This window comes from Chlorocebus sabaeus, chromosome 10, assembly GCF_047675955.1.
Source record: "Chlorocebus sabaeus isolate Y175 chromosome 10, mChlSab1.0.hap1, whole genome shotgun sequence".
In the NCBI taxonomy this organism is placed as follows: domain Eukaryota; kingdom Metazoa; phylum Chordata; class Mammalia; order Primates; family Cercopithecidae; genus Chlorocebus; species Chlorocebus sabaeus.
Genome location: NC_132913.1, coordinates 120690295 through 120711996, shown reverse-complemented (window position 1 = coordinate 120711996; position 21702 = coordinate 120690295). Strand labels below are relative to the sequence as shown.

The following is a 21702-nucleotide window of genomic DNA, read 5'->3' as shown; positions in this document are numbered from 1 at the left end:
AGCACGTTTCCAGAACCGGGGACTGCCAGCTCCCCCAGAGGCCCTGCTGGCCTGGCCGGTGGCGGGGGCTGCTGCTAGCAGGCTTTGCACAACGCTGGGGGAGCCTCGGACCTCACCAGTGGGGGCTGTGTCTGGGCGAGCGCAGGGAGGAGCATCACACGCACACTAGCTCCTCATCCGCTACAAGTTATGACTTTTCAGATTTATGACTTTTTCAGATGTGGGGCTGTTCCTCACGATGACTCCCATACAGAAGGGCCAAATAAAAAGGTGATACTTTGTTCTAGGGATTCCCTCCCTTCCTTTTCAGACACCAAAAAGCTCTGGTACAGGGCTCTGGGTACCATGTTGGCCAACAGGGCAGACTCACTATATCTCCATTCAGAAAGTTCCAGGCTGAGCACAGTGGCTCATGCCTATAATCATGGCACTTTGGGAGGCCGAGGCAGGCAGATCACTTGAGGTCAGGAGTTCAAGACCAGCCCGGCCAACATGGTGAAAGCCTGTCTCTACTAAAAGATACAAAAATTAGCGAGGCGTGGTGGTGTGTACCTGTAATCTCAGCTACTTGGGAGGCTGAGGCAGGAGAACCACTTGAACCTGGGAGGCGGAGGTTGCAGTGAGCCGATTTGGCACCACTGTACTCCAGCCTGGGCAACAGAGTGACTCAGTCTCAAAAAAAAAGTTCCAGAACAGATGATTGGAAATTGCAGTGGAGCTCTGGGCACTCCGGGGTTCCACGGCTGCACCAGCCATCACTTAGCTCCTGGCACGAGGTGATGCCTGGCTCTAAGTTAGACCCAGGGCCAGAGCTGGGGGCCTCGGATGCAGGAGGAAGACCGGGTCCTCCCTGGGACGCAGTGGGAGTGGGGTGACAGACATCTGAACAACAAATGTCTCTGTGGGACACCACCACCCTGGCAGGGGGTGGCAGGGAGGAGGACTATCTAGGGGGCCACGGCAGAGATTTACAGGGTGAACAGAGGAGGCTGCCAGGCAACAGGGGTGGGATGGGGGTTCAGGGAGCAGGAGACAGTGAAGGCTCCTGCAGTCCTGTGGGGACAGCAGATGAGGCTGCTTAGCCCACTGGGCAACAGGGAGTCGACTGGATAAAGAGGGGGACGCCAGGATCAGATAGGCATTCCAGAAAGATCCATCAGGGTTCAGGATGCCTCAGCAAGAGGCAGGAGACAGGAAGGGTGGACCCCCTGGGACGGGGCAGGGGGACAGAGGGAGGGGACAGAGGCAAGAGGAACAGCAGGACTTGGTGGCTGTGAGGATGTGGGGAGTGGAGGAAGACAGGTGCCCTAGGGGTCCCTGAGCTGGACAGGGGGATGAACGTGTTGGGGAATGGGGTGCTGCTCTCTTTTCCAACTTCACCAAAGGGGGAAACTACTGTTCAGGCCCTGCCTGGAAGCAGCCGGGGAGGAAGAGCAGGAGGAGGGGCTTGGGCCGGGTGAGGCAGAAATGTCTCCTTGGAGCCCAGAGCCCCCATGACTAAGGGGCCTGAGACAGCCCCAGAACAGGGCCTTCTGACAGCTCTTCTGGGGCCTCAGTGGGAGACCCCAGTCAGAGCCACGTGAGCTGGCCGCGGCCTCTGAGTAATTTGGAATTGGGCTGCAGTGGGGGGAATCTGGAGTTCAGGTCAGCCTCTGTTCCTCAGATGATGTGGCCTTTTTACACGGCCTGAGAGTTGGTTCCAATCAAAGGTTAATGCCAGTGTGGGTCCAGCCCCCTGAAACCTGCCTACGTCCTACCCCAGTCTCAGGAGAGAATGGGTCCCTCCACCTGTCCTTTAAAATTCACCTCCAGTGTCACCTCCAAGGGAGCCTCCGAGGGGAGCCCCCAAGATGCCCTACCTCCTGTGATGGATCTGCCTGGCCTGGGACTCCTCTCCATTCCACCCCTCCCTCGCGGCGTGACAAAGAAACTCACTTCCCACTCAGCATGAACAACTACTAAGCTCCTAATAAGCTTGTACTCGATGACACCTGACACCTCCACTGTCAATTTAGCACTACAAAAGCAGATTCAGTAGAAAAGCATTAAAAACAAAAAAAAATAGAGACAGGGTCTCACTGCATCACCCAGGCTGGAGTACACTGGCATGATCATAGCTTAGTGCAGCCTGGATCTCCTAAGCTCAGGTTTTCCTCCTGCCTCAGCCTCCAGAGCAGCTAGGACTACAGGCATGCACCATCATGTCTGGCTAGTTAAAAAAAAAAAAATGTTGGCCGGGCGCGGTGGCTCAAGCCTGTAATCCCAGCACTTTGGGAGGCCGAGACGGGCGGATCACGAGGTCAGGAGATCGAGACCATCCTGGCTAACACGGTGAAACCCCGTCTCTACTAAAAATACAAAAAACTAGCCGGGCGAGGTGGCGGGCGCCTGTAGTCCCAGCTACTCCAGAGGCTGAGGCAGGAGAATGGCGTAAACCCGGGAGGCGGAGCTTGCAGTGAGCTGAGATCCGGCCACTGCAGTCCAGCCCGGGCTACAGAGCAAGACTCCGTCTCAAAAAAAAAAAAAAAAAAAAAAAAAAAAAAAAAAAAAAAAAAAAGTTTTAGGCTGGGTGTGGTGGCTCATACCTCTAATCCCAGCACTTTGGGAGGCCGAGACCAGTGGATCACTTGAGGTCAGGAGTTTGAAACCAGCGTGGCCAACATGGGGAAACCCCATCTCTACTAAAAATACAAACATTAGCTGGGTGTGGTGGTGCACACCTGTAGTCCAAGCTACTCAGGAGGGTGAGGCAGGAGAATCGCTTGAACCTGGGAGGTCGAGGTTGCAGTGAGCCAAGATCGTGCCACTGCACTTCAGCCTGGGCGACAGAGCAAGACTCTGTCTCAAAAAAAAAAAAAAAAAAAAAAAGACCAGGTGCAGTGGCTCAAGCCTGTAATCCCAGCACTTTGGGAGGCCGAGACGGGCGGATCATGAGGTCAGGAGATCGAGACCATCCTGGCTGACCCAGTGAAACGCCGTCTCTACTAAAAAATACAAAAAACTAGCCGGGCGAGGTGGTGGGCGCCTGTAGTCCCAGCTACTCATGAGGCTAAGGCAGGAGAATGGCGTGAACCCTGGGAGGCGGAGCTTGCAGTGAGCTGAGATCCGGCCACTGCACTCCAGCCTGGGTGACAGAGCGAGACTCCGTCTCAAAAAAAAAAAAAAAAAAAGAAAAGAAAAAAACGAATTTTTTTTTTTTTTTGTAGAGATGGGGTGTCACTATGTTTCCCAGGCTGGTCTTGAACTTCTGGGCTCAAGCAATACCCCTGCCTTGGCTTCCCAAGTGCTGGGATTCCCAAGTGAGCCACACCAGGCCAGAAAACCATTTTTTCTATAGCAAAGAAGCCTGTGTTCCCACTAAGGTTTGGTTGAGTGTTTTCAATTCCACCCTCTGCTCTTGCAGGGTCACAGACATGTCAAGTACTTCGTGTGTTCACAAGTGTACGATTAGCAGCCAACGGACCCCTCTCTATGCCTCTCTGAACTCAATTCTATGAACCTGCACTGAATAGGAAAACAAGCATCAAAGCGGGGATTGGGGTCTTGGGGTTGCATCCTAGGTGTGTTACCGCAGCCATGAGGCCATGAACAAACAGCGCTTGGCCCTGCACCTGCTTTTCCTTCTTTGCAAAATCATGTGGTTAGATGAGCTGACCTCTAGATCCCTTCTATGATCCTTTAGGGGAACTGAAACCATTTAGGAATAATGAGGCCACATACTGACTGCTGCAAAGCGTGTCATGAACCACCGCGAGCGAGAGCTTGCTCCTAGAGTGGGCCACTTTCTGCATTCGGTCTATGAGATTTCTGCTCCCTCTGGTCAGGCCTGGCCATAGCTCTGCCGCTGGCTGGTACTCCTGGCCTAGCAAATGCAAATCTTCCTCTGGGGAATGCCTTGCTCTAGAATTACCTTTGGAAGGGTCTCACCAAACTTCACCACCAGCTCCCCCTCACTTCCTTCTTCATTTTCTCCTTCCTGACTCTTGACAAAACCTGTTGGAGGACAAGAAGGCTGGTTTTCAGAAAACAGAGCAAGAAACAGACAGAAAAGACTCCCTGGGTTACCCCACCCAGACCGAGGAAGTTGTGCTCTCGCCTTTTTTTTTTTTTTTTTTAAATCTCGGGGCCTCAGCATCATTTAGGAGTCAGGCCTGCCGGGGATTCTGTTTTTGTGTAGGGACTGGTCATTTGCCAACATGGTCTAATTATTTTTAGGAAAATCAAAGAGATTCCCCCTCCTTTTCAGTTCCTCTTTGCAACAAACCAGGCAACAAAGAAATCATCACATCACAGGCAAAAAGATTAGGAAACTTGACAGCTCGTCCCACGCCACTCAAGATAGCAGCCTTTTGAAATTCTAATTTAAGCTTCCTAATATGCTGTTTCCATAGAAATGTATGCAAGTGTCTTGATAGTTTATTAAAACCACCCGCACAAAAATCTTCATCATTTTTCGAACTGCTTTGACCCTGCTGGGTGAACTGGGGCTTGGGGACTCAGTGGCAAAGGCCGCTGTAGCACCAGGCCTGGGCCCAGCTAAGTTGGAGAAGGAGGAAGGGACCAGAGGGGCAGAACTGGCAGCACACGCTTCTTCCTGATTTCTGGAAGCATCCCAGCCAGGCCCTCACAAAATGCCCTTTTGTGAAGTTGATGTCCCCTATTCCTCCCCCGACCACTATGCAGACCATCTCAGCGAAGAGGGCTGGATACACGCAGCTCTTCCCTGGTCATGAAACAGCTTTAGACAACATGCCTAGAAATGTCACCTGGAAAGGGTGTTTCCTAAACACAGTTTGTGCTAAATGCCGCTGGCTCAGGGGAGCCTGTCCATCTCCTGCTTGCTTTTGGACGCTGCAAACCCCCTGAGAAAGACACCACGATCTCCAAAGAGCAAGAGGGGCCAGGGCGACAACAGGCAGCGACTGCTCAGGCCCTCACACTGGCTCTCTGAGGTCTGGACCTGGGCCCGACACTCTCTGGCTGAGTCAGAGCCCCAGCTTGCAGGGAACCTCGAGTGGGTCACAGTCCACCCTGAGGGGCAGGGATTGGACCCCACCTGTCACCTACAAGGGACTGAGAGATCAGTACATTCATGGCCTCCCCTGCCCCTAGGGCTGCACAGGCCACAGGGGGACCCTTTGCAGTAACTGAGTGTCCCCTTGAGCCATCCACTTGCAGCCCCACTTCTCTGATCTGCTTCATGAGTCTTTTCCAGGGAGAGGAGAAATGGGACAAAGTGCCAAGTACGAAAGACGTTTATAAGAAGGCTCCGGCCAGCTCCGCCCAGAAGATAGCTCAGCAGTCACTTACTCTCCAAGCAGCTCGAGTGGAACTCCAGGTAGAATTTGGTCTGGGACTTGGTCTTCAATGTGGCATAGCACCTGAGAAACTCAATCTGTCCTTGGCTGTCGACAGTCCCAGGACCTGGAACAGGGGAGAACGGGGACTCAGTTCCACAATGTGCCTGGAGATGGAGCATTTCCAATTAGTTCTCATGCCACGTACTGAGCTCCTTCTCAGGGTCCCAGGAAGGAGGGAGTTTACTGGGAGGAGAACTAAAGCTACAGCGAAATCCAGCACCCACCCGAGCATCCTCAACCTCTCTGATGTATCATAAGCTGGCCAGGGCAGAGAGCGGGGCAGAAAGAAACAGAATCCCAGGAGTCCGCACCTCGCTTCAGCTCTGTCATTAAAGCTGTGTGACCTCAGGCAATACCCCCACTATTTCAGGCTCCCAGCTAGTTCCGGCAAAAAGACTTTGTAGAATGGCTGGGTTGCTCAATACCCAAATCAATGCTGTTGCTGAGTTCAGATGATGAGGGCTAGCAGCTCTTTCTCCCTCAGGCCCAGTTATCCCCGCTCCTTACTCTGGGCTCCATAAGCTCATTTGTACAGCGTTAACTTGCCTGCAACTGTATTAATTTAGATGATGCTTTTGCAAGCATCCTTAAGCTGCTTTTAAACAAGTGTTCTGTCCTTTCATATACATTTTGAGCCACAGAACAGAGACTTGTTCTGAGACCATGAACAAATCTTTCCTTCCCCCATCCCTCACATCCTTCCTTCCTTCTTTCCTTTCTCTTTCCAAACCCCACAGTGCCCAGTCCAGGCTCTGCTTAGGTAGATGCCCTGTCAATGCTCAATTCGTGTGATCAGTGTTTTCGAGCATCTGCTGGGTACTGAGCCCCGTGGAGGGAAGCCCAGCCCGACACTGAGGATGCCCTACCCCGGAATAGAGGAGGAGATGGCAAGGGCAACCCCTTCAGGGCTGCAGGAGCTCAGAGAAAGGAGAGATGGGTGGAAGTCCGGGAAGAGATTCAGCCTAAGGACTAGGAAGATTCTAGAAAGGCACAGTGGCCAGACTTAGGAAGGAAACATGATGGTGGGTCAAGGCTTGGGTGGAGAAGGGAGGTCACATTTCTGGGGCTGTGGATGTTAGATACAATAGGATGGAGAAAAGCATCCCAGGAAGACGGTGCTCCAGCCTTATGTGTGTCCCCCAGGGCATGAAGGACACAGAGAAAGATGGTCTTTCCTTGTATTTGGGTCCCCTATGTTCGGTCTTCCTAAAGGAGTCCGGTGACCACTGGACTGACCATGGAGGCAGTGACTGGGCAGAGACAACATGGCTCCCTGGTCACTTAGGCCAAGGGCTGGATGGACACATTACAGAGAACACTTGGCCCAGCTGGGATGAGGGTAGCCTGGCAACCAGGGCTGGGCTGGATTATTTGAAAAATTACCTGCAAATCTAAATATTATTTACTATGGTGTTTCCCAAAACTCAGTCATCTGCATGCCATCTTAACGATTTTTACCATCTCTGCCTACCACGTACCTGTACTACTATTTACTTAATATTTTCTCTAAATAGACTCACTTTTTAAAATTAAGTGTAGCTGAATAAGGTATATCACAACACTAAATGGAAAAACAATGGTGCTTGCCTTAAACAGAAGACATAAATTTAAAACATGTTAAAATAAAGGCATTACTAACAAATGCTTATTCATGTCCCCTGCCCCCTCCTCCCACCCCACCCCGAGAATTGTCTTCAGTGTCTTCAGGCCACACCTTGGTAAACACTGATTTACCCATGTTTTCAGACTAAGACTGAGGCTCAAAAGGCTGACATATTTGCCAAGCAGAGCGAGTAAATTCTCTGGACTGAAATTGTGCTGGGGCTGGGACATGAAGAAACTGACTGATACTGTGGACTTGACTGGGAAAATGAGCCTTCCTCTAATGTAGACTACGGACTGTTACCCAAAGACAAGCTCCCAACACTCCTTGTCATTGAGGAAAACAGATAAACAGACACCGTCCTTTGCTTACCGTTCTTGGAGACAAACTGGGAAGTTACCCCTGCCTCAAATGTGGCAAAGACAGGGCTGTGGTCACTCGTCATGATGTCGCTGGTACTGCCTGCAGGGGAGGGAAGGCATTTTTCAGTAGGGAAGGAGAAGCCCTTCTGGTCAGGCCAAGGTTGGCAACCCTAAAGCGAAACTTTAGTTATGGAGCCCTCCAGAACTGCGAAGGTTTTACACCTGCTGTCCTGTTGTCCTTCCACAGAAATGCTTAAAGGGTTCAGTGGAAGACAGTGTGGACACTGCCTCCTCCATGGATAAAAGAAGCCTGTGCTCATTTTTCCTAAATACCTATGACTTTTTGAATTGATTAGGGAGTGTGAACCATGGAGATTTTTCTGGTCTAATAATTTTATTTATTTATTATTTATTTTTGAGACACAATCTCACTCTGTTGCCCAGGCTGGAGTGCAATGGTACGATCTTGGCTTATTGCAACCTCCACCTCCCAGGCTCAAGCAATTCTCATGCCTCAGCCACCTGAGTAGCTGGGATTACAGGTGCGTGCCACCACGCCCAGTCAATCTTTGTGTTTTTTGTAGAGATGAGGTTTCAACATGTTGGCCAGGCTGGTCTTGAACTCCTGACCTCAGGTGATCCACCCGCCTCAGCCACCCAAGTGCTGGGATTACAGACACGAGCCACTGCGCCTGGTTCACTTTATTTTATTGATGAGGAGCCCCAAACACGGGGTGGGAAAGGGACTGAAGGCCACTCAGCTCATCAGTGGGAGAGACGGGACACCTTCTCCATCCCACGATGCCTCGTAGAACCAGGAGAGAGCGGATGATGCCAAGTGTAGAAAACTCTGTTAAGGAGCTTGGCACTGGGGTGAGAAGGGAGGCAGCAGAGCACTTTGGGAGGGGGCAACAGAAAGACGACAGTTCTAGAAAGACAGTTCTTTCAAGATAGCCTGTTGGAGATGCCTGGCAGGAGGTGGGCACTCAAGGCTGGAGATGCATCTTTAGATGTGGAGTCTTGGGATTAAGTGGAAGCAGAAGACATTAGCGTGTTTGGGCTTTCACATGAAAGATGAGAAGAGATGAGGACAGAATTCCAAGGCACGCCAACCGTGAATGGGCGGGCAAAGGAAAAACTGCCAGCAAAGGAGACCAAGAAGGTGATAAAATAGACTTGGTATCCTTTTCTAGAAAGCGTTTACAAATCAGCAAGAAAAAGATAAACACTCCACCCCTCAACCAACCAAAGGTTATGGACAGAAAATTCACCAAAAAATATAAATGGCTAATAAACATGAAAAGAAAAAAGCTCACTTACGAAGGATCGCCAGAGAAACACATGGAAACTGTAAGATAGAACAGAGAAAGGGACAGGAGAGAAGGACGGGAGTGGGGGCACTTGTTGGTAATGGAGGAGGAAAAGATGGAGTCAAGGGTCTAGGGGCAAAGGCTAGGCAGGAAAGAAAGAGGAGGCTACCCCTTCTCTGAGAGAGGAGGGAGGAAGATGCGAGGACATCAGCCTAAAATCTGGACATGAGGCAGAGCGTGGTGGCTCACGCTTGTAATCCCAGCACTTTGGGAGGCCGAGGTGGGCGGATCACTTGAGGCCAGGTGTTCAAGACCAGCCTGGCCAACATGGCAAAACAATGTCTCTACTAAAAATACAAAAATTAGCCTGGCGTGGTGGTGCGCACCTGTAATCCCAGCTGCTTGGGAGGCTGAGGCGGAGAATCACTTGAACCTGGGAGGCTGACATTGCAGTGAGCCAAGATGGTGCCACTGCTCTCCAGCCTGGATGACAGAACAAGAGTGTCTCAACAAAACAAAACAAAACAAAACAAAAACAAAAAACTGGACATGAGCGGGAAGAAATCAGTGAGGTCCAGTGCTATGTGAGGCAGGAGGATGGAGTGATGGAGGTGGGGAGTCAGGCTGAGCACTGGGGTACAGGTTTGCAGTGGTAGTGGAGGAGGGGTGTTCCAGGGAGAATTTAATGGGTTGACAAGCAAGATTTTTTTTTAAGTATTCTCAGAATATTTCGGATATGTACTGAACGTAATAGCAATGGCACTACAGTGTGCACTTAAGCTCGGAGGTGGACTGTAAGATGGGTGACCCTAAAAAAACCAGTCCATTCTCCCAGTAACCACACTCTCTGTGGTCCCCTCCCACCATGAGTCTGGGCTTGGCCATGTGACTTTCTTTGGCCAATGGGACCTTAGTAAACCTGAGGCCAACAAAGCCTTAAGAAGAATTTCCACTGGTAAGACTTGCAGCTGGGAACCCTGAGACCAGGAAGCAAAGAAGCCTGCACTGGCCTGCTGGATGATGAGTACCACCCCTATGCCTGCTGACAGCCAGCCCACCCCAGATCTGATGGGCTCCTCCCTGAGTGTGCCCAGATGACACCAACTAGAGCAGAGGTGAGCAGTCCAAATTCAGCCTAGCCCAGAGACTCGCAAGCAAATAATTGTTTGCTTTAAGTCAGTGAGTTTTAGGACAGTTTATGGTCTATATATGCATGGGTCTCTCTTGTTCTTATCTTTAATTTTTCCATCCCTGGTTAATGTTACACTGTTTTTAACTACTGTACCTTTGGAGTAAGTCCTGCCATCTTGGAAGGCAAGTGACCTGTTCTCCCTCTTCCTCCTCCTTTGTCAGAAGTTTGATAAGCAGTAGACAGCTGATTACATTGTAATTACATTGTAATGTAATGTAACCCCTGGCTACATTAATTGCTATGAGAAGACTAAGGCTCCCAGGTCACCCCCATTTCCTGAGCTCTGAACATCCACTCACTTTTCTTTTCCAACTTCTTGCCTTCCCTCAACCCCAACTCATTAAACACTTCCACTGAGCCCTCTGGCACTCCATGAAGTATCATTAGCAAAATTCCCTGTATCTTTAATCTTCCCGTCACCCCCCAAACCCAGCCCTCCCCCGGAAGACACTGCTGCCTCTCTGGTGAGGCTTGTTTTCCTCACCAGCCCTCATATTCCGGACCCAGAGGTGGGGACAAAGGGTGTCCTTCCCGCTCCTCATTGCCACTTCCGGACTGATCTCCCTCTTTCTCTAAAGCCTCCACTGTTGAGCAGTTTTGAATGCCAAGTTTAGGTGCAAAACAGTAAGTGGTAATTCTACAAGTCTCCCCTATCTCCTGACTCGGCAGAGGCTGGCTGAAGCAGGCAGATGGTTGAGATAAGAATTGGCAGGACGCACGGAGCTGCAGGATGTGGGAAGGACAGTATTGACAGGGGTGACCCTGCGTGTGGCTGGGAAGGAGTGACAGGTCTGGAGAGTCCGAGGGGTGCGGGGGAGGGAATGCACAAGTGAGGAGGCTGCAGGCAGAGGGTAGGACTCGGTCACTTTGAGCTTTGGAAGCTGGAACAATGCCCCGGCCGTCACTGTGAGGGCAGGTTGCCTTCCCACACATCTAAAGGTGTTGTGTGAAGTTCGTCTAGTGACGTCACTTCTGGGAGACAGAGTTCATTCCTTCAGCAAGGAATGCAGGGAGCGTGTGTTAAACTATTTCAGGGTAGCTGCTTTGGGCTCTTCTGGGCAGCAGGAGGAGACAGGCACAGGAATGGAAGTCAGTTCAATGTATAGGACCAGAGTTAAATTTGTGAGACCAAATTTGCCAGTCCCCAGAGAAGGTGGGAGCCACGAAGATGGCCACTGGGCAGCAGCAGGATTCCCCCGCCCCTCTCCTCGCTCCAAGGACCGGGGATGGCCCTCCTTTAGGGACATTGTCTGAGAATTTGCAGTGTTTTAAAAATAATACCACTGGGCCTGGTGCAGTGGCTTAGTCCTGTAATCCCAGCACCTGGGGAGGCCGAGGCGGGTGGATCACTTGAAGTCAGGAGTTTGAGACCAGCCTGACCAACATGGTGTAACCTCATCTCTACTAAAAATACAAAAATTAGCCAGGCATGGTGCTGCGTGCCTGATATCCCAGCTACTTGGGAGTCTGAGGCAGGAGAATCACTTGAACCCAGGAGGCAGAGGTTGCAGGGAGCCGAGATTTAGCCACTGCACTCCAGCCTGGGTGACTGAGAGAGACTCCATCTCAATAAATAAATAAAAATAATACCACAATTCTCAGTCAGTGAAGTGTTCAAAGCAACTCTGCTCTGTGGATTTCTAAGGTCTCGCTTTGTAAGTAATGGGAACTAATCAGTAGCTTTTCAGAATAAACATTCAGGCAATTAAGAACTCCTTCAGTGCACCTTGAGGGTCAAGAGTTAACAGTCATTTCTTTCTTTCATTTTTTTCAGAGGTAGGGTCTATGTTGCCCAAGCTGGTTTTGAACTACTGGGCTCAAGCGATCCTCCCACCTCAGCCTCTTGAGTAGCTGAGACTATAGGTGCATGGCATAGTGCCTGGCTAACAGTTATTTCTTAATTGTTTTGATAATTTATTCCGTAATTATTTATTTTAATATTACATATTATGCCTTTTAAAAATCAATTTAACTCAATTTATTGTTAAACCTCCCCAAATATATATATGTATACACTTGTGCCATATGAATTTCCAATAACTATTTCTGACCTACAAAAACACTTTCATATGGTTCAAACTTAATACGTTCTTTTTAAAAGAAATAAAGTTGAATTTTTAAAAAAGTGCTCCAGGTCGGCCGCAGTGGCTCACGCCTGTAATCTCAGCACTTTGGGAGGTCGAGGTGGGCTGATCACCTGAGGTCAGGAGTTCGCAACCAGCCTGGCCAACATGGCAAAACCCGTATCTACTAAAAATACAAAAATTTGCCAGGCGTGCTGGTGGGAGCCTGTAATCCCAGCTGCTTGGGGAGGCTGAGGCACGAGAATCGCTTGAACCCAGGAGGCGGAGGTTGTGGTCAGATGAGATCACGCCATTGTACTCCAGCCTGGGTGATAGAGCGAGACTCTATCTAAAAAAGAAAAAAAGTGCTCCATAACTCAAACGTCTCCCAAAGCAGGGGATATGGATTAGGTGACAGCCCAAGACAGGCGGGGATGCATCAACATTTCCAGGTTGCCTGATTAGGGTTACAGTGAATTCCTCCCTTTGACACATCAACAGATTGAAGCCCTTAGATTTTAGGGCAGTTGCACCTCCCAGCAACTGCCCTAAACTGCCCTCTCTGATCCTGGTCTGCTTTCCCCAGTGTTTGGACTCACCATAAGACTGACACACCACGTGCACCAGGGGATAAGACTTCCAGAGGACTCGGTCACACCAGGAAGGCAAGTTGTACTTCATCTGCAAATCAAAGTCACAGGCTTTGTAAAATGCCTCTTATTATGTTTCAATCAGTAGAAGAAAAGACTAACTGGTGGCCTCTGTAATCCTCAAATTAATCGGTTGTTGGCTTTTTATAGAATATCCCCGTAGGTGACTTTAAACTATTTTCACATGGCTCAAGTCCAGACTCCACTGCCACGCTCCACACTTTCAGATATCCTGGCCTTCTTCTTTAGAATAAGATAACTCACCTCCTGTGTTTCCTCACCTATCCTCTTGACTACTTCAGTATCCCTTGTATCTTTACCTTCTCTTACTTTCTTTCTGATTCAGAGGAACACCGACCTGTATTTTCTTTTTTTTTCTTTTTTTTTTTTTTGAGACGGAGTCTCGCTCTGTCGCCCAGGCTGAAGTGCAGTGGTGCGATCTCAGCTCACTGCAAGCTCCGCCTCCCGGGTTTACGCCATTCTCCTGCCTCAGCCTCCTGAGTAGCTGGGGCTACAGGCACCCGCCACCTCGCCTGGCTAGTTTTTTGTATTTTTTAGTACAGGCGGGGTTTCACCGTGTTAGCCAGGATGGTCTTGATCTCCTGACCTCGTGATCCACCCGTCTCGGCCTCCCAAGTGCTGGGATTACAGGCTTGAGCCACTGCGTCCGGCCTGTATTTTCAACTCAGTCTCTACTCACTTTCTGCAGCCACTTACTTTAATAACACACTCCAGCTTCCACCCCCACTTCCCTACTCATCCACCTATCCACTTCTTCAACTCATCTGCCCATCTTTACTCATTTACCCATCCATCCATCCACCTACCCATCTGTTAATTCATCCATCCACCCATCCATTCCAACAACCTGTCCATTTATCCATCCACCCATCCACCTATTCATCCATTCATCCATCCACCCACCCATCCATCCATCCACCCACCGACCTATCTATCCATCCATCCACCCATCTACCTTTCCATCCATCCATCCATCCATCCATCCATCCATCCATCCATCCATCCTTCCACCCACCCACCTACCCATTTGCCTATTCATCCATCCATCCCATCTATTCATCCATCCATCCATCCATCCTTCCACCCACCCACCTACCCATTTGCCTATTCATCCATCCATCCCATCTATTCATCCATCCATCCATCCATCCATCCATCCATCCATCCCTCTGCTCACCCACCTACCCGTTCACCTATCCATCCATCCATCTATCCATCCATCCATCCATCCATCCATCCATCCATCCATCCATCCACCTATCCATCCATCCACCTATACATCCATCCATCCACCCACTCACACATCCATCCATCCATCCATCCATTCATCCACCTATCCATCAATTCACCTATCCATCCATCCACCTATCTATCCATCCATCAACCCACCCACACATCCATCCATCCATCCATCTATCCATCCATCCATCCATTCATCCATCTATCCATCCATCCACCTATCCATCCATCCATCCACCCACACATCCATCCATCTACCTATCCATCCATCCATCCACCCACCCACACATCCATCCATCCATCCATCCATCCATCCATCCATCCATCCACCTATCCATCCATCTACCTATCCATCCATCCATCCACCCACCCACACATCCATCCATCTATCCATCCATCCATCCATTGCACCCATCCACTCATCCATTGACCCATTCACACACCCACCCATCTACCTACTTGTCCAGGCACTCAAACAGTATCTATTAATACTATGTGACAAGCCCTCTCCAGGGCCTCAGGCTGCAATGATGAGCAAGATGTCCATTGGGTAGGATAGACAAGGTAAACTGGCAATAACAACCCTCTTTTGTCAATATCCTTATCCCCTCACATTCTAGTTCTTTCTTCTCTGTCTACAAACATAAAGGAACTCATCCTGAAAGCGCCTACCTCTGTCATCTCCTTCAATTACTTTTCTCTTTTCTTCCTTTTACCAATTTTCTTTCAAGAATGTTCTATTTTCAGGCCGGGCACGGTGGCTCACACCTGTAATCCCAGCACTTTGGGAGGCCAAGGCGGGTGGATCACCTGAGGTTGTGAGTTCGAGACCAGCCTGACCAACATGGTAAAACCCTGTCTCTACTAAAAATACAAAATTAGCTGGACGTGGTGGCACATGCCTGTAATCCCAGCTACTCAGGAGGCTGGGGCAGGATAATCACTTGAACCCGGAAGGCGGAGGTTGCAGTGAGCCGAGATTGTGCTACTGCACTCCAACCTGGGCAATAAGAGCAAAACTCCATATCAAAAAAAAAAAAAAAAAAAGGTTTTATTTTCATTATCTCTACTTCTGAACCATTCGCTTTTTGAAAAAACTTTAGGTACAACTTACATAAAGTGTACTAACCGTAAGTGTACATACAGTCCCATGAATTTTTATGTTTGCTTATACCCACTTACCCACTACCCAGAGCAAGATATAGAAAATCCTCATCCTAAAGGTTCCCTCATATGCCCTCCTTGTCAATACCACAGCCTCCTAAAGGTGAGCATTAGCGCAACTAACATCTCCATTGATTAATTTATATGAACGTACATAAATGGACTCGCTCGGTAAATACTCTTTCATGTTGGACTCCTTCAGCCACTTTGTTGCTTATAAAAATTCCATTGTCTATAAGTATCACATTTATCTACTCTATTGTTAATGGACATAGGGTTGAAGATTATAAACAAAGCTGCCATAAACACTCTTTTTTACTTTTTTATTTTTATTTTTATTTTTTTGACATGGAGTCTCGCTCTGTTGCTGAGGTTGGAATGCAGTGGCATGGTCTTGGCTCACTACAATCTCTGCCTCCTGGGTTCCAGTGATTCTCGTGCCTCAGCCTCCTGAGTAGCTGGGATTACAGGCACACACCAGCACGCCCAGCTAATTTTTGTATTTTAGTAGAGATGGTTTTCACCATGTTGGCCAGACTGGTCTCGAACTCCTGACCTCAGGTGATTCACCTGCCTTGGCCTCCCAAAGCTCTGGGATTATAGGCATGAGCTACTACGCCTGGTCAAACATTCTTATACCTAGTTTTAGTGAACAAATATACTAATTTCTTTTGAGCACACACCGAAGTGGAATTACTAAAACATAGAATAGGTGCATTTTTAGTTTTTATCAATTCTGCCAAACAGTTACTTTTTTTTTTTTTTTTTTTGACAGAGTCTCACTCTGTTGCCCAGGCTGGAGAGCAGTGGGGCTATTTCAGCTCACTGCAACCTCTGTCTGCTGGATTCAAACAATTCTCCTGACTCCGCCTTCTGAGTAGCTGGGATCACAGGATTGTGCCACCACGCCCAGCTAATTTTTGTATTTTCAGTAGAGATGGGGTTTCACCATATTGGCCAGGCTGGTCTTGAACTCCTGACCTCAAATGATTTACCTGCCTCAGTTCCCAAAGTGTTGGGATTACAGGCGTGAGCCACTGTGCCCAGCCTAAACAGTTACTTCTTAACGTTGCAGTTCTCTGCATTGGCTGCCCCTGAGAATTACCCGTGGGGCTCCACAAATAGTCATGTACCACAATAATGGACTGCATATAGGACAGAGGTCCTACAAAATTATACTGGAGCTGGAAAATCGCCATCACCTAGTGATGCTGTAGCTATCATCACGTCACAGCACAACACATTACTCACGAGCTTGTGGGGATGCTGGTGCAAACCAACCCACGGCACTGTCAGTTGTGTAAAAGCACAACAGTACAATTCTGTTCGGTACATAATATTTGATAATAATGATAAGTAACTGCCACTCATTTCCGTGTTTACTATATTATTTATAATTAGAGTGTATTCCTACTTATAAGAAAATGTAGAGGCCGGGTGCGGTGGCTCACGCCTGTAATCCCTGCACTTTGGGAGGCTGAGGTGGGCGGATCACGAGGTCAGGAGATCGAGACCATCCTGGACAACATGGTGAAACCACATCTCTACTAAAATACAAAAAATTAGCCGGGCACCGTGGTGAGCGCCTGTAATCCCAGCTACTTGGGAGATTGAGGCAGTAGAATCACTTGAACCTGGGAGGCAGAGGTTGTAGTGAGCCAAGATTATGCCACTGCACTCCAGCCTGGCAACAGAGCAGGACCCCATCTCAAAAAAAAAAAAGAAGAAAGAAAAAAGAAAAGAAAATGTTACCTATAAAATAGCCTCAGGCAGGTCCTTCAGGAGGTAACCAGAAGAAGGCATTGTCATCATAGGAGATGACAGCTCCATGTTATTGCCCCTGAGGACTTTCCAGTGGGATGAGATGTGGAGGTGGGAGATAATGTCATTGACCATCCTGAGCCTGTGTCAGCCTAGGCTAATGTGTGCATTTAGGTTTTTTTTTTTTTTTTTTTTTTTTTTTGAGACGGAGTCTTGCTCCAGGCTGGAGTGCAGTGGCATGACCTTGGTTCGCTGCAACCTCTGCTTCCTGGGTTCAAGCAATTCTCCTGTCTCAGCCTCCCAAGTAGCTGGGATTACACATGCATGCCACCATGCCTGGCTAATTTTTGTATTTTTAGTAGAGACAGAGTTTTGCCATGTTGGCCAGGCTGGTCTCGAACTCTCGACCTCAGGTGACTTGCCTGCCTCGGCCTCTCAAAATGCTGGGATTACAGGCATAAGCCACAGTGCCCGACCTACATCGTAATTTTCAACAAAAAATTCAATGTAAATGAGAGTTTTGAAATTTTAAAACTAGAAAAAAACTTATAGATTAAGAATATAAAGAAAGAAAATACTTCTGTACAGCTGTACAATGTGTTTGCATTTTAAGCTGCATTTTGTTACAAAAGCATCAAAATTAAATTGTTTATAAATAAAAAGCTTGTAAATAAAAAAGTTACAGTAAGTTAAGGTTAGCTTATTATTGAAAAAAGAAAATTTAAAAAATAAATGTAGGGTAGCCTAAGTGTACAGTGTTTGTAAAGTCGACAGTAGTGCACAGTGATGTCCTAGGCCTTCACACTCATTCGCCACTCACTCGCTGACTCACCCAGAGCAACTTCCAGTCCTGCAAGCTTCATTCACGGTCAGTGTCCTATACAGGTGGACCATCTGTTTTTCTTGAGACAAAGTCTTGCTCTGATACCCAGGTTGCAGTGCAAGGCGTGATCTCGGCTCACTACAACTTCCATCTCCCGGGTTCAAGCGATTCTCTTGCCTCAGCCTCCCGAGTAGCTGGGGTTACAGCTGTGTACCACCATGCATGGCTAATTTTTGTATTTTTAGTAGAGACAAGGTTTCACCGTGTTGGCCAGTCTGGCCTTGAACTCCTAACCTCCAGGGATCCACCCACCTCAGCCTCCCAAAGTGCTGGGATTATAGGCATGAGCCACGGCACCCAGCCCATTTTTTTCTTTTTATACCATATTTTTACTGTACCTTTTTAATGTTTAGATACACAAAAGCTTATCATTGTGTTACAACTGCCCACAGTATTCGGTAAAGTAACATGCTATACAGCTTTGTCACCTAGGATCAATAGGCCACACCATCTAACTGAAGTGGGCTTTGTGTATATACACTCCATGAAGTTCCCACAATGACGAAGTCACCTGATGACACGCTTCTCGGAACATATCCCCATGGTTAAGCAATGCGTCACTATCTTCGGCTGCCTTCTGGATATTTTCTCTGAGTTCCTCCACTAATGTCATACAGCCAATAAGTCTGAAAACAAGTTCTATGTTTTTCCCCTTCAAGCCAGCTCCGCCTTGTGATTTTCCAGTTTTTATCAATGGCAATCAGGTCTCCCAATAGATCCTGCTTTCTCCCTTTCTTTCATTTTCACTGTGTTTTCCCTGATTCGGCCCTGGCTGTTGCTCAGCTAAACGTGCACAACGGCCTCCTCACCGGTGCCCCTGCCGCATCCTCATCCTTTACTACAATGCCCACTACAATTCTGCACATGCCAGTCTGATGCACCAGTGCCCGGCAGAGCTTGCAGTGGCCCCCTGTGGCCTGTCATCCTGGCATCTAGGACTGGTCGCTCTCCCATCTCAGGCCCCCATCTGCCTCAACTTAAACTCACGTAAGCCACACTATCCTTCACCAGACTGCACAGGAGTCCCCATGGACCTGCTCTGACAGTGCCTTTGGGCCAGGTGACCTTATCCACACAGCAGGCAGTGGACCCTGTGGAAGAGGGTGTCCCATCCTGGGGGTCCCAGTCTCGTGGGTGACGGCAGTCCGGGATCTCCTCTTGTCCTCTCTGTTTTATTCTCTTCCTCTCCTGCTCAGTTCTGATCTACCCAGCACTTGGCCTTCCTCTCCCATGTCCAGTTCTTCACTTGCCCCTGAGCCCAGATGGGGCCCAGAACTCTTTCAGATGACACTTTGAGCTTGTGCTCCATTGCCCTAGGCTTCTAGCAGACCTGGGTACTTCATTGCCCCAGCCGTTCAACCCTTGAACCCTGCCAGCGGCTGGCTTCTCTGATCCTTCCCTGCCCTGGCATTGTCATATTCTGGCTCTGGCTACAGCTAGTTGCATATTCGTCTTGTTTTTCCTACTGTGAAGTCCCTGGAGCAGACATCTTTGCTCTCCCACCACCTGGGAGAGTGCCTAACCCATAATAGTCCATCAGGAAATATCTTTGAACAAATGAATACATATTTTATGCATCTTTCCCCAAACACTGTTCCTTGGAAAACAAGTGGCCTAATAAGATATTAGTTGGTATTCCATGAATAACTGAGTTTGGCATACAGATTTCCTCATGGAGAACCACAATGCTCTTAGGCCCATAAAGGCTCTGATAAGTCCTGCAGCAAAGAAACCGGCTGAATGTTAATTCACTCAGCAGTTTAGCAAATATATATGATCATGGGACTTTTAAAAAAAACGATCTTCAGAACCCAGTTAAGGAAATAATACTTTAAAATCCTCTCAGCATCTTAGAGTACCTGGACAGAAGATAAATCACAAGGGTTATTTTCCCAGCTCAAAGCAGTGCACAACTGTGGCTGCCCATTTACTCTGTGACACAAATCAACATGTGCTTTCTAATTTTTTTCTTTCCTTTTTTTTTTTGCCTAATGGATGAAGATGCTCTCTGTTCGCCTTTTGGGAACAGACATGAGCGGGGACGAGATGGAGGGCAGGGGAGGCGTCTGTGAAGAGGACTCACCCCTGTCGCTTTCTGCTTGGTGTAGGCGTATTTGTCCCGAGTCAGTCTTTCAAAACGGTAGGTCGGGGCAAACGTGATTTCTTCCTCCTCTGAAACAGAGAGACTTCGGGTTCAATTCTGATTCCCCAGGTTTTGCATCTGCCCAATTTTCCCTATTCTCCTGGTAGGAAATCGGGGGAAAGGGGATGAAAGGATGGCTGGAAAGGCTTCAAGAGGAGAGGCTGCTGCTTTTTTTTTTTTTTGAGATCGAGTCTCGCTTTGTCACCCAGGCTGGAGTGCAGTGGCGCGATCTTGGCTCACTGCAACCTCCCCAGGTTCATGCCATTCTCCTGCCTCAGCTGGGACTACAGGCGCCTGCCACCACGCCCGGCTAATTTTTTGTACTTTTTTTAGTAGAGGCGGGTTTTCACCATGTTAGCCAGGATGGTCTCGATCTTCCGACCTCGCGATCCACCCGCCTCGGCCTCCCAAAGTGCTGGGATGACAGGTGTGAGCCACCGCGCCCGGGAGGCCGCTGCTCTTACCAAAGTGCAGGAAGACCTTCTGCTCTCTCCTCTCCGTGAGCAGCTGGTCGTGGGACAGGAGGTCTGCGTACTGCTGCTGCTTGATTTTCTGGATGATGGTTTCTGCCTCCTGGAACAAGAACATGCCCAGGCCTCTGGTGAGAAGCCCTGCCGATCCAGGCCTGGCAAGCTTCGGGGCTGGGGGCGGGCAGCTGGATGACACAGGCTGCAGAGTGATGGTGGCAGGGTGGCTGTGACAGTTATGGGAACCGGGCATGAGCACAGGGGAACCGTGAGGAGTGGCTGAGGCTCAGTAACAGAAACAGCGTTGAGCCCCCAAGGGGAGCAGCCGCCTCAGCCCACTTAGCTCACAGATCTCCACGACCACCTGCCCCGAGCTGACTCAAGGGAGCCTCCATCTCCTGCAGCCCCAGCCCCAGGCGGGCAGCCCCTTACCCAGGTAGGCAGATCCACACGGTAGTTAAGATCCCCAAACCAGAAGAGGTGCGTGAAGCGGTGAGTGATGTTAAAGGGACTCAGCTTCTTGTCGCCCAGGGCCAGGAACCGGAGAATGCTCATATAGTTTTGGTTTCGCCTAATGCAAGGAAAAAGCGGCCATCTAGCACGGGGTCACTGGTTCCCCCTCCACTGTGGCAGGAAGTCACTCCTGCCATAGGTGGGGGGCGAGGAGCATAGCAGGTGGGGGGAAGGGAGACGTAGCCCTCCAGCCCTGCTGCAGCAGACCACCTTAGCGTGCAAATACGCCACAGCCAGGATGCAAAGGGCATTTGAGGCCACACTGGATGCACAGAGGGCAGGGGCCCAGGAGTAACAGCATCTGCACAGCTGAGAATCAGAACAGTGAGGATTCTAGATGGCTGTCTTCATTCCTGGGTCCCAGCTAGGCAAGATCAGCTTGGATTTGTAAGGAGGCCTCAGAGGAAACTTTCTGCTTTAGAAACAGTGCCAGTCAGGGGTCCATCAGGCTAATGACACAAGGAAATATCTTTTCTGACCTTCAGACAAAATTCCTCCACACGTGAGGTCACTAGTGTGCTGCAATTGGCTTTACTGAGACTGTGGTGGGCCCTGAAAGGCCACAGGACACCCACAAAGTCAAAGGCAAGAGCTGAGCAGGTCCTTCTGGTGCTTAGAGGTGTGAGGTGTGTCTGGGCAGATAACCCAAATGCACACTCTTAGGGGGAAGGAGTTCCATTACCTGAGTTTCTTTTCACTTCCTGAAGTCAAGTGGCTGTTGACGAACCCTAAGGAGGTTCCATTGAACATGAACGACACCCCCACGGCTCCCTTGTTCCCTACAATGAAGAGCAGAAAGAAGAATCAAAACATCGGGGCCAGAAATCACCCAGAGGCAGGGTGAGAGGGGCAGGTGAGTGAGGAGCTGGCAAGAGGAGGGTGAAACGGGGTCGTGTGGGGTGGGAGCCACTGGGCAGAGAGCGGGAGATGAGAAAATGCAGGAGCAGCGCAGATGGCGGCAGCCTTGGGCT

At 49.2% G+C, this 21702-nt stretch overlaps 1 protein-coding gene across 2 annotated transcripts in view; it reads right to left on the bottom strand.

Annotated features, from left to right (window-relative positions):
- The window catches only part of INPP5D (inositol polyphosphate-5-phosphatase D), a 151937-nt gene that overhangs the window by 18843 nt on the left and 111392 nt on the right, over positions 1-21702 (bottom strand). For both annotated transcript variants that reach the window (XM_007966684.3, XM_007966685.3), the window contains 8 exons: positions 21414-21510; positions 20651-20789; positions 20216-20324; positions 19692-19780; positions 12490-12571; positions 7336-7425; positions 5311-5424; positions 3911-3993 (listed from right to left, as the gene is read on the bottom strand). In XM_007966684.3, the coding sequence (XP_007964875.1) occupies positions 3911-3993; positions 5311-5424; positions 7336-7425; positions 12490-12571; positions 19692-19780; positions 20216-20324; positions 20651-20789; positions 21414-21510 (803 nt within the window). The remainder of the gene's footprint in view (positions 1-3910; positions 3994-5310; positions 5425-7335; positions 7426-12489; positions 12572-19691; positions 19781-20215; positions 20325-20650; positions 20790-21413; positions 21511-21702) is intronic.